This window comes from Dermochelys coriacea, chromosome 19 (genome assembly GCF_009764565.3).
Source record: "Dermochelys coriacea isolate rDerCor1 chromosome 19, rDerCor1.pri.v4, whole genome shotgun sequence".
In the NCBI taxonomy this organism is placed as follows: Eukaryota; Metazoa; Chordata; order Testudines; family Dermochelyidae; genus Dermochelys; species Dermochelys coriacea.
Window position 1 is genome coordinate 6,503,281 of NC_050086.2, and position 13,268 is coordinate 6,516,548.

The 13,268-nt window shown below is 45.3% G+C and overlaps 1 protein-coding gene across 3 annotated transcripts in view; it reads right to left on the reverse strand.

The window, feature by feature from the left end:
* Positions 1-2,211: 2,211 nt before the first annotated feature.
* Positions 2,212-13,268, reverse strand: part of SPOCD1 (SPOC domain containing 1) — a 32,678-nt gene continuing 21,621 nt past the window's right edge. For 2 of the 3 annotated variants that reach the window (XM_043505944.1, XM_038377547.2), the window contains 6 exons: positions 12,710-12,827; positions 11,820-11,964; positions 10,431-10,584; positions 7,463-7,552; positions 6,289-6,475; positions 2,212-4,332 (listed from right to left, as the gene is read on the reverse strand). In XM_043505944.1, the coding sequence (XP_043361879.1) occupies positions 3,269-4,332; positions 6,289-6,475; positions 7,463-7,552; positions 10,431-10,584; positions 11,820-11,964; positions 12,710-12,827 (1,758 nt within the window). In that variant the 3' untranslated portion in view covers positions 2,212-3,268. Of the gene's footprint in view, positions 4,333-5,918; positions 5,989-6,288; positions 6,476-7,462; positions 7,553-10,430; positions 10,585-11,819; positions 11,965-12,709; positions 12,828-13,268 lie in introns of all 3 variants that reach the window. The other variant, XM_038377548.2, reaches the window with a different exon arrangement.

The window sequence follows — 13,268 nt, forward strand, 5'->3', positions numbered from 1 at the left end:
ATAAGCTGTCGTATCCCCCAGTTATGCCAATTTACACAACAGAGGCTCTAGCCCCACATAAGTAAAACAAAATGAAAACTTGATTTAAAAGCCATAACACAAACTATCTTCATTTTAAAGAGCAATTGTCTAACCCTATTAAATGGTATATTAGGGATGTTGTTCATTATCAAAATTATAACTGGGGATAGTTTGACTAGTTTTAATGACAGCAGTTAAAGGCACATGCTTCCACATTTTGGGACTGAACCGACCTTGCCAGGTTAGAAATCATACAGTACACAGCTCCTGCCTCTCTCCCTTTGTAACTAATAGGGATTGGGAAAAGGGGGAGGGGGAGTTTAAAACATGGGAATGTATTTCTCTTTATTTGTCTCACTGAACTGGAAGAGCAAAAGCAACCAGAGTAGATTCTTGTCAATTTCTCATCCACTACCCACCATGCACTTATGTTTTGGTTTCCAACACTGCAGGGAAAGGTGGGCTCCCATTAGACCCTTCAAATCCATGCATACTCCAGTGCTTCAGGGAACTGTGGGGCCCAGGTGGAAGAGGGCCTGATTCAAAGCCTACTTAAGTCAATGAGAGTCTTTCCATTCACCAAAATGGGCTTTGGATCAGGCCCACACAATGCAAGTGTGACTATGGGGCACTAATGCCATAGAAACAACAAAGCTAACCTGGACCCACTGCTGACTGTAGGTGCTTATGCTATCCAACTGCAGCAATTACTAACAGCTGAATTCTCACCCAGACCCAGCCTTCACAGCAGAGCTTTCCATTGGGACCTGCTGCCTGCAACTATCCCAACAGCAGTTGTGTTGTTCTGTTTACAGCTATTGCTTGTTCTTTTGTTTATCTTAATATCCGACCTTGATGTCATGGAGATGATTCAGAAGCAAACAGAGAGAGGGAGTAGCAGTGACAAAGGCCGGGAGACATTATCAGAGGGATATAGGAAAGACTAAAAAAAGAACTGAGTAGCTTGTCTGCACAATGACTAAGGGGAGAGGTGATAACAGCCTACAAGAGTTTGAGAGTCTGAACACCACAGGGCAAGAGGTTAGTTAATATGGAATGGAGGAGGATGACTGGGAAGAAAAAGGAGGATAAACTGAGGCTAAATATCAGGGGAAAAATTCCTCCAAGTCATGGACGGGGTGAAACCTCCCCCGCCCCCGCTTCAGAGAGGCTAATCCGCCCTCCCAGCCCTGCATGGTCAGACCCCCCTGCTGCTTCGTGGCCAGAGCCCTGAGTCCCTCCCCTCCATGGGCAGAGGAGCCCCAGCCTAGCTGCCCTGAGCTGCCAGGCCCCAGCCCCGAGCCACCCCTGGCCGTCCCAACCCGACACCTGGGCCACCAGCCGGCCTGAGCCCTAGGCCACCGGCTGAAGCTGAGCCCCTGAAGTCGGCAGCGGGAGAGGGGGAGTGAGGGCGGGGCCTCAGGCGGAGCCACGGCCTGGGTTAGGGGAGGCTTAGCCTCCCCTGGCCTGTGATACCTGTCGCCCATGCTCCAAGTTAAACAGTAAGTGTGTGTCAGGTATGGGAGAGACGAGGTGGGTAAGTTTCAGAGTAGCAGCCATGTTAGTCTGTATTCGCAAAAAGAAAAGGAGTACAGGGTGTATGATAAAACCCATTGTTTCATGTTCTGTGTGTGTGTATATATAAATCTCTCCACTGTATTTTCCACTGAATGCATCCGATGAAGTGAGCTGTAGCTCACGAAAGCTTATGCTCAAATAAATTTGTTAGTCTCTAAGGTGCCACAAGTACTCCTTTTCTTTTTGAGGTGGATAAGGTAATATCTTTGATTGGATCAACTTCTGCTGGAGAAAGTGACAAGCTTTCACCCACCTTGTCTCTCTAATATACTGGGACCAATATGACTATAACAACACTGCAAAGAACAATGTCAGGCATGAGGATAGCTGCAGAGTCCTGCTTTCGGACCCTGGATTAGGTGCTAGCACCCTGCACTGATATGCAAAGCTCTTTATTCTTCTGTCTAACCCTGGGCTTGATCCGTTTCTGTTAGCACAGTTGTGTAAACAAAAATCTTTGGCTATATGGGACAATAAAACCATGCTAAAACAATGCTATCTACAAACTGTGCTGGGAAATGGCCATCTGTCAGAAATCCATCCTGACAATTGTTTTCAAACCTAGTTGTAACCAGCTCTGCTCCGAATTTGCCCAGAACCTCTCAATGACAGGACTCTGCGTCTCTTTTAAAAAATAACTGCTAAAGTATCTTTATTTTTCTTACTCTGAACATTTTTAAACAGTGCAAGTTCCATAACATAAAAATAGAACAATCGACCATGGTGGCTACGATTCAGATTGCAAGTCATATATGAATCCAGCCTCCATTTGAACTCAAATCTCCAGTGTTACTGTGCAGTGCTGGTTCCTGGTCAAAGAACAAATACAATATTTTAAAAAACCTGTCATGGTGTGGTATAAAATAACAGCACCTACATCACAGGTGCCTCTCACAACCAGCACCCACTTTTTTGGAAAATCTGGATTCTTACATCGTGCACCAAACTTTTTTAAAAATACCGTAAGTATTGTAAATAGACAAAACATTTTTTTGCAATTTCTGGTGAAGGTAACACCAGTAAGACCTCAACAGCAGGTCCCTTTCCACCAGTGGGAGAAACTACTTATGCTCGGTGTAATTGTAAAACAGTCACCTTAAAATCTTTAGTACACGGGAAAGCTCCAAACACCACCAGGACTGGGTGGAATTAAAAAAAAAAAAAAAAAACTTCTTTCAGTAGCACATTATTTCTCAGTAAGCCTCAGATCTGCCCCCTCACACACACACACTTTTCCTTGTGCACAGTACTTCCTTGTCGCTCCCCTCTCCCCAAGTGCACAGGGAAATGGCCAAAAGTTCCTTTTCAAAGGCACACAAAGCAGAGTGACCAGAACACAGTTTACATTGAGTCATCGTAACACTTGCCCTACTTCTCCCATTCTGATCAATATCTGTCCTCTGCATGTGACTGCTGACGTATTTAGAGCACTGCTCATTATTCCATCTGTTCCCAGAGTACGTGAAATAATTCTGTAAGCCTTCTTTCCATAGGGGCATGTTTCAACCTATCCACAACTCTCAAAAGTTAGTGGGAGGCCCTTTTAAATTTCAGAGGTTGATGCTTTTAAGATGAGTTGCAAACTCTTTATGATTATGTTGCTTTCATGTTGGGAGTAGACTATTGAACAAATGATTCTCTGTGGAGCTCCCTAGACTGCATGGAGTAATTAACAACCAGAAGCGGGCCTGGGATATACTGGTCCACAAAAGGGAGGAAGGGTCAACTGAGACTGGGGATACACACCACTTTCCTGCTGGACGGGTGGAAATGTGGATCCTCCAACAATCCGAGATTCCCCGGGTGCGGCTGCCTGTAGGACTGCAGAAAGATCTAATGAAGGAAGTGAGAAAAGAGTCTGGTTCTGAATTTGTGAATTCAACTGCACCAGTGCCTCCAGATGCTGGATCAGAGACAATGCTTCCTCCACAGGAACAGCTGGATTGGAGTCTCCAGCTGCGGCATGATTTTGGAGGTCAGAGGTAGCAGAAGGTTCATGGGAAACAAGATGGGGCACAGATGGCACCTGAGCAACTCCACGAGAAGATGTAACTCCAGGATAAAATATACCTGATAACTGCTGAATACCTAACACATTGGCATCGAGGGCCACATTGCCACCACATTCATGGGAGCATAAGGAGCATGAAGACAATGGTCCGTGATTCCAGTTCTGGGATGCGGCTGGCCCTGCATCAGCCTGGTATGTCTCCGTATGTCCCCCAGTCATATTCTGTTGCCTTCCCAATGATTCCTGAGCCATGCTGTAGGACTGCCCTACCATCCAGGAGAAGTTGCTAAGTGAATGGAAAGCACAATCCTGCATGGATTGGTCAGTTTCCTCCTTTCTGATTTGGCAATGTGAAGAAGATACTGCATGGCAAGTCCCTCCATTTATGACTTCACCCACAGCCGTATTGAGAGCGAACATATTATTGTTTGTAAGGGGTTCCTGGCTGTGAGAAATTACTGGAGGATACTCGTTCCTAGACAGCCACTTACCTGTGAATGCCCTGGATGGTACCTGTTGAAATGGTTCAGCCAGTTTGGTGCTCCCAGAACTGTCCAAAGGAGGTGAAAAGCATTTGGTCGCAAGGTTATTTTTAAAAGTCACTGTCTTTCTTTTTGTTTCCCTTAAGAGGCTGGGCCCCATGCTACCTGTAGAGGGATTGCCTGAGACTTTCTTTGGGAGAATCAGTCCCAGCAACAAGCAAGAGTGATTTGCATCAAGACCTATTAAAACAAACAAAAAAGATGGTGTTAAAGGAAGATTTTTCCACAATTTATGCTGGAATCTTCCTAACTTTGGGCCAAATCCTTAGGTACTCTTTACTGAATATTTATTGAGGCAAAAATCTCCCTGAGACAAATCCTAAATTTCTTCCTCTGATAGTCATTGACCACTGTCGGAAGACAGGATACAGGGCTAGATGGACCATTGGTCTGATCCAGTATGGCCGTTATGTTCTTAAGGAAACTTTGCCTGAGTAAGGACTGAGTAAAAAAATAAATAAGTAACATAGGTTTTCATGTAATTTTTTTTAACTCCATTCACATTTTCTGCATTACACTGAGATTTAATTTTTATTCTTCATCCACAGTTCAGCAATTGTATTCAATGGTTAGAGCCAAATTTTAAAAGGGACATTAACTTGGCCTCTGAAATTGTGCCTGCAATTTTGGGCAGGCTTGTTTTTACACATAGATTTTTCACACCAAAGTCTCAGGCCTGCAAAAGAGTGGATTTGTGCATGCGGCGCTATGCACAAATCACGTAGTTCACAATCTGCAGTGGAGCAATGCAAATCCACATTTTTGCACGGACACAATAACAAGCATGTGCAAACACTTTTGTGCACAAAATTGCAGGCACAACTTTAGAGACCGCTGTAGAAAAATTTGCCCTTATTTTTTTGCCCATCTAGGTTGAAAGTAGAATTAGAAGAGTTTAAAATATATATTGCTCTCAAAGGTGAATTACATATTTCTTTCTCAAACGAAACACTGACACGAACCACATAAACGCACTTGAAATCAGTGGATATACTTCAGTTCTGTTTGCAAATATGTCAGTCTCACCATTCTGTGACGGGTGGCTGACCACAGCTAAACACCAAGGCAATTTTACCAAGGATGACCTGCAATTTTCAACCATCATGGTTTGTAGCTGGGTATTTGATTCTCCTGCATTGTGCGATGGCTGAAAAAAGTACAGCCCATTTCAAATGGCCCAGGAGACATTATAGTCTCTTGGTCTTGTCCTATCTTGATGGCAGAGTTCTGGACTGTCCCAGATTAGGAACACAAAGATAACATAATTTATAATTAAAACTGTTTCTCCGTGATGACTGAGTTCCCACTTGTCTGAGTGGTGAGACAGATGCCAGGTCAATCACGATGGATTATGCTGCATCTCAGAGGTGATTCTGCCAAAGATTACTGGAAAATGTAATCAGTTTCCAGGCTGGGTTCAAGTGTGCACTGAGTGCAATTACCTGATATGGAGATTATGTGATGTTACATCATGTGATGGAGGTAGGACAGGGATTAGCTGCAGCTCTGACAAATGACATTTCACATGATGAGTAGCTGGGTGGGAACACACTATTATGTGACAAGAGGTTACATGAGTTTACAGACTGATGTGCTGCAGACAAGCACCAGCCATTTCAATAGTTATATGTGGCAGTTACCTCAGGTCATATGACCTGAGGCTGGGCAAGGAAAGAAAATGTCACAGGAATTAGGACAATGTGGGATTACTGGGCTTGATTTGCCTTTCATTTACTCTCATTTTATATCACTGTCAATCCATTTACCTCAAAAGAGTTGCTCCCGATTTACACTGTCACAAGGAGAAGCAGATCCACTGGCTCTCTGCCGTTTCATCTGTGGTAACAGAGTTATAGATGTCCATGCATCACAAGATGCAAATACCCATATTTTAAGTGCCTTTTTCCATAACAAAGGACATGCGGGTGCCCAACCCTACTTTTCACATCTGCCTTTCACTGAGAAATAAATAGAGCCCCTTGCTTTCTGACACCCGGTAAAGCTGTGGATTATATTCTACTGAATTATTTATAGCACTGGAATCTGTGATCCTCAATCTGAAGGCAGCAAGTTATTTCACTGAGCCTCTCTGGGGTACACACCAGAAAGGGAAGCCAGCTTGTTTAAAATCCATACCTGGGCCACCAAGTGGATGGAATTTGGCAGGTACTGGTTGGAAGGCTGGCAGCGGTACCATGAACATTTCCATCTGGTTGCTGTCCACAATGCCGTATCTCTGTTTGTTGTTCAAATACGAATACAGCATGTTGTAAGTTCTGAAGTCTTTGGTCATGGCAGGGCAGAATCGTATCATGCTCATCTCCTAAACAAACACAGGGAGAAGGAGACTGTGTGGATTGTCTAAAACACAGTGCTGCTAACACTGTTCACCTAGAAAGAAGTACTACAAAAAAAAGACTGAAAAACGGAAGGCATCTAGGAACTTGTTTGCATGTCGGAAGGGCTCAAGCTTAATCCCATTTGTGGGGAGGAGGTGCTCCCATTCTTTATGTGATTCACTCACTGTATTTTGGCAAGGTGAAGAGCGTTCACCTCACACACAACCTACAAAACACATTTTGGTGCACGTAAACAATCTGGCAGACTCTACATTCTATATGGAGATCACAAGAGTATGAACAAATTCAGGAGAGAGACAGAGAGAGAAAAACACAGACAGAGATCTTGCCTACAATATGGTAAAGACAATTTTTACCTGCAGATGGTACGTCCCTGAACTGTATCAGGTCAGTTGACACCACTGGGCCTGATCCAAAGCTCAATGAAGTCAGTGGAAAGACTTCCAATCACTTCAATGGACTTTGGAGTAAGCCTTTAGAAGTCTTCCATCCATGTCACACATTTATGCATAGCCACAATCCTTGAACCCAGTGGTTGCTGCCAGTCCACTGAACCTCTCAAGATTAGGGCCTACATACTATTCACTTTTACTTGCCACTTAAAAGGACAGAATGTCTTTTGTTTCAGTTGATCCAAAATATCATTTTATGCAACCATTAAAATTGTCCCTGCTGGTATCATAACTATGTGGGAAAGTGCAACCCTTTGTTGGCATGCTTTCAAACGTGTAAAGGTGACAGCCATTTTAGCTGCATGAATGCAGGCTGCTTCTGGTGTCCAGCAGCTGAGTTCTCCAGTGATAAAAGGTTTAAGGGTTATTATTGCACTAACTCAGTTCTTCTGACATCTTGGACCACAGGCTGAAGGAACTAGGATATGCTTAAAAGTCAGCTTAGTACATGACAAATCATCCTCAACACTTGAAAACAAGAACCTTTTGAAAGGATACCTTGGCTTCAGCTGGCCATATGCTCTCTAAATAATCCCAGACATCCTCCGGGAGAATACAGCCCCTCGACTGAAGCAGCTCCGGTAACGCCTGTACAAACCAGAAGGACAAAAATATAGATTACCCACCTTTTCATAACTGGTATTCTTCGAGATGTGTTGCTCACGTCCATTCCATTCTAGGTGTGTGCTCACCCAACTGCACAGTCGTCGGAGACTTTTGCCTTAGTGGAACCCATAAGGTCGGTTGTGGCACCCTCTGGAGTGCAGCGCTCATGCGTTGGTATATCAGGCGCTGCCGGCCCTATGCCCTCTCAATTCTTTCTTGCCAGCAACTCCGTCAGAGGGGCAGGAGGGCCGGTGATGGAATGGACGTGAGCAACACATCTCGAAGAGCAAGAGTTACGAAAAGGTGAGTAACCGTTTTTTCTTCTTCGGGTGCTTGCTCATGTCAATTCCATTCTAGGTGACTCACGAGCAGTATCCCTGGAGGTGGGATCAGAATTCATAGTCATGCAGCTTGCAGTACTGCTCTACCAAAGCCAGTGTCGTCTCGAGCTTGTTGGGTAAGCGCATAGTGAGACGTGAACGTGTGAATGGATGACCAGGTAGTGGCCTTGCAGATATCCTGAATGAGCACTTGGGCTAGGAAGGCTGCCACCGAGGCTTACGCTCTAGTTAGGTGAGCAATGATAATCACTGACGCCTTTGCCTGATCATAGCAGAAATGGATACAAGATGTGATCAAAGGCAAAATTCTCTGGGCTGACACCAGACAACCTTTCATCCTATCTGCCACTGCGACGAACAACTGCATCGACTTGTGAAATGGCTTGGTCCTCTCGATGTAGAAGGCTAGTGCTCTCCTGATGTCCAGGGAGTGCAACCTACGCTTCTGCTCAGACTTGTGAGGTTTTGGACAGAAGACTGGCAAGAATATGTCCCTGCCCAGGTGATTTCCCAATTACACCTGAGCCAGAGTGCCAGATATGGCCACAGCTGGACTTTGTCCTTGAAGAATACGGTATACGGTGGTTCCAAGGTGAACACCCTAATTTCGGAAACCCTCCATGCAGAAGTTATTGCCACCAGAAACGATACCTTTCAGGAGAGAAGAAGAAGAGAGCAGGACGCCAAGGGCTCGAAGGGGGTTTCCATGAGCCACGTGAGCACCAGGTTAAGGTCCCATGGAGGGACAGGATCCCAGGCTTGAGGGTAGAGTCGTTCCAGACCCTTCAGGAACAGGCCCGTCATGCCATGCACGAAGACTGACCTGCCCTGGAACGGAGGGTGAAAGGCTGATATAGCGGCCAAGTGGACCTTAACAGATGAAAGGGACAACCCCTGAAGCGTAAGATGCTAGAGGTAGTCCAGGATCTGCTGCAGCGCGGCCTGCACAGGCCTAAACCCCTCGGGTCGAAGGCCACACATAAAACGTTTCCATTCGGCCAGATAGGTGGCCCTAGTGAAGGGCTTCCTGCTTCCCAGCAGGACCTGCTGGACTCGGGCTGAACACTCCTGCTCCACAGAACTCAGCCATGGAGCAGCCAAGCTATCAGGTGCAGCGCTGCCAGGTTCAGGTGCAAGAGCCTGCTGTGTTCTGTGACAGGAGATCCGGACAGTGGGGCAGCAGCATTGGCGCCAACACGTCCAGGAGCACATTGAACCAATGCTGGCGAGGCCAAGCCGGGACAATTAGTATGAGCTCGGCCCTGTCCTGCCTGACCTTCATGAGGACCCTGTGGAGCAACTGTACTGGCCGGAAAACATATATCAGAGCCCCCGACCATAGAAGCAGAAAGGCGTCCGACAGGGAGTCCCTGTCGAGCCCCTGGAACAAGCAGAAATGGTGGCACTTCCTGTTCTGGTGAGTCGCGAACAGATCCACCTGGGGAGATCCCCACTTCTGGAAGATCTTGTACACCATCTCAGGGTGGAGAGACCACTCATGATGAGATAAGAAGATTCTGCTGCTGACCACTTGCGAAACAAGGGAGAGAGGCACTCCAACTGACCACCATGGGCGGCAAGAAGGAACTCAGAGGGCATAGGGATGGTGCCGCCTGATATACCGACACATGAGCACGGCACTCCAGAGAGTGCTACAGCCGACCCTACGGATACCGCTAAGGCAAAAGTCTCCAATGACTGTGCACGTGGGCACGCACACACCTAGAATGGAATCGACATGAGCAAGCACTCAAAGAAGAATTATTACTTATTATCTGATATTCTGCAGACTTACTCAGGCAATCCCCTAATGAGATAATTATTTGTTAGTAGTAATCTTTTTCACCTCTATAAAGGCCATCACCCGAGAATCTGGGCACACTTTGCATGGTTTAGAACAGAAACAAATAATGGAAAGTGAATCCTTTTAACCCAAATTGTGCTTTCTGAGAGATTCCTTTTAATTTCAGAAAATATAAGGAACAATCCTGCATTGGTGCCCTGAGCAATGGACTAGTTGCTATAATTGGTCTTCTCCACTTTTAGTTCCTATGATTCTGCCATTCTATAGCAGTTCCTGCTTGTACATGTGAAAACTCAGTTCAAAGTCCATAGTCTCATATCCATGGCAGTTCAACTGGAGTTGAGCATAAAAACCCACAAATCACTGCAAGTCCTCCAGGCACCTAGCTAATCCTATGACATCTCAGAAAGGTTTCCCCTTTCCTATTGTCCCATCCACAGGCAAAATGCTGAGGTCCTTACTAATCAGTTCTTACTCAGGCAAATTCCAATTGGTTTCACTGAGAGTTTGTATGAGGAACAAATGCATATAACTTCATAAGGGCCACAGGACTTGGGTCTATAGTATGAAAACACGTTATAACTTGATGTAAGAATCTGAGCTTTGATGCCTTGTCTGTGGAATGCCACATGAAACGTGTGGTGTTTTAGTAAATACACAGTCTTGTTGATATAGACAGTCCCTCCTGTAATGTAAAAGAAAACAAGGGTCATACTTGAATGAGGCAAGTGCCATAGCCTGAAACAGGATATGCTTTTGCCATAAACTGTTTAATGCTGAACATCTGAATGAATCCTTCCCACAGCACAGTGTCCTTGACTTGCTTCTGTAGCCTTGGATTATTCTTGAGGAAGCCAGTTGAGGCAGGCCTAAAACAGAGTAAGTATTATATAGTGGAGTCATTCCTATAGATCTGGATATTCCATATGCTTAATTGTGCTACTCTTTTATTTCTTGAGTAACTCCACCTCGTTTCCTGCACATTTTGCACTTTAAAGGAGGGGAAAGGAGATTGCCACCTGGTCTGATTAGTTACCTTTGTTGTACCTTGTAATATGCAAGTTAGGAGTACAGAACATCCATCTCTCCTCCCTGTATAAGGGATTGACAATGGCTCCTGCTCCAGCCCATCTCCTTTTAGAAGGGGCCACACATGGAAACCCAAAGAGCAGGACTTGGGGATAACAGTGAGGATGGGCAACAGATATGAATTCCATTTTTCAGACCTCTCTCTCCCCCACCCCTTTCCATCACCACATGATGCAAAACAGTCATGTAGGGGCATAACATTTGCTGTACTAGATTAGACAACTGGTCCATCTAGTCAAGCATCCTGCTTCTGGCACAGATCAATACCTGGGGCTTCTAAGTAAGATAAACCACACCTATAGTATGTTATATCTCCCTGGGGTGAGGCTGGGCACCAGTCTTGTCTCAGAGCTCCCTTTCTGGACTACAGTTTTGCTATGGGGTTTTCCTGAGGTCTGGAGCACAGGCCCCCAGCTGTGCTGCTCAGGGCATCTGTGTCATTATTGGGGGCTTGTGGGGGGGATTTAAGGTAGTCCAAACAAAAAAGGCAGTAAACTTCTACAGCCCACAAAAGGCAGAGTCCAGGGCCTTCAGAAAGCAAAAGGGAAAGGGGAGGAGAAGGGGAAAGAGAGAGAAGAACCAGCCTGTCTCCCTTCTGAGAGGACCTGGGCACCCAAGGCTCTCATGCATTTTCCCCAGTCAGTAACCCTGGCTGAACTCTGAGTTCCAGCCCTATTCCTTCAAAATGAACTCCCAAACTTAGCTGGGATCCTCCCTTTTAAGAAACCACCCATCCATAGGCTTGACAAGTCTTCTAGTTGGGTCTGATTATGCCCAGAGGAGCTATTTACTCTCTTCTTGATAGAGGTGGGGATCTGTCCACCAAATCACCCCACTCCTATAATGCAGCTCGCCAGTTTAGGCCAAGGAGCTTTGGTTTTGACTCCTCTTAGATTGCAGAATTACAGAAGTTCTCAGCCCTTTTTAAAAACCTTGTGTGGACAGTGGAGAACATACAGGCCACATGTTAAAACAAAAAGCACAACAGTAAGATAAAATACATTCCCACAAAGACCTGTCTTTCTCCAAATGTTTTCTCTCTTTGTCTGAATAGACACTGCTTGAATGTAATCTTTTGGAGCTGTCTTCTGCCTTCTTCTTTGAGGTTGATTTGCTCTGCAGTGGGTTAAAACCTCTCTCACCATCAAGAGCCATCCTTCCTGTAAAGTCAGAAAAAACACTGATGTTTCTGTACATTATGATCACAAGAGAAAGAAGACTGCTCTAATACAAGGTGGATTTCCATTTCTATGAGAAAGTCTGAAATATAAACACAGAAATAATCTCGGTATTGACACTTTTTACTGTGTTATGGCCAAAGATAACATTTGCCCCAGCTGCCAGCAAGTGTAAGGTCCTAGCTATACTGCCCTTGTTTACATACCATAAACTCATCCATGCTGCCTAGATCTGGCTTGAAAAGAGCTGGGACTAGCAGTGAGGAATAAAGCTCTTTCCTTGGTCTCCAGCCCAAGCATGAATCCTGCTGACTTCTCTCAAGCTCTCCCCACTTTCTTTGCCTATGTATATCAACATTTTTACAATTTATGGATCATGAGAGTGACAGACTAATAACAAAAAAAGAAAAGGAGTACCCGTGGCACCTTAGAGACTAACAAATTTATTAGAGCATAAGCTTTCGTGAGCTACAGCTCACTTCATCGGATGCATTTGGTGGAAAAACTAGCTTGAACCAGGCATCATCTGAGGCTGGTAATGTACAAACCACCGATACACCTCATTCCTCAACAAGAAACATCCCTTGCTAATTTGGTCCTGGGCCTCTTGAACAATTCTACCAAGTTGTGTGATGGATTTGTGACATGGAGAAAGATTATGTCAGACAGAATTTGAACTCATATGACTAAGGCTAACCAACCAAATCCCTTCTCCCAGCTTACCTACCTGTACAGATGAGGCAGTCTAGGTCCAGTAAGTGACTCCTGTGCTGGTCAGTGGTGTCTCTTTTGGACTCTGCAGCGGGCTGGGAAATACGTTTTTTGTCCATACATAGAACTGATCCCTACATGGAATGTCCGACAGTTACTAGCATACACGCTGAACTTCATTCACACGGAGCCAGCCTGTGCTCCTGAATCAGCCTTATAGGAAGTGGTGGCTGAGTATCTATTCACACCCTCCTCATTCACCTGCTGGTGTCACCCACGCTCCCTAGAAGAAAGACAGGGGGAGTTCCCACTCTCCCCAAGGGAAATGCTGTTTTCCAGATTCCATCTTTCAAAGAGGCCTATGGCTATCAAACAGCAATTGGGGGTGGCTCCCCCTTTTGTTAGTAGTCAACTATCAGTTAACCATAACCTCTTGCTGAAGTGATGGAGACACAGTGTCAACACACAACATCCATCGCCTTTATAATAAACCAGAACAGCACAACACACTTATACAAAAAGAGCCTCTGATCTCATATGGCTCACAGAGCTATTGAAACCCTCTAGAAAAGCCA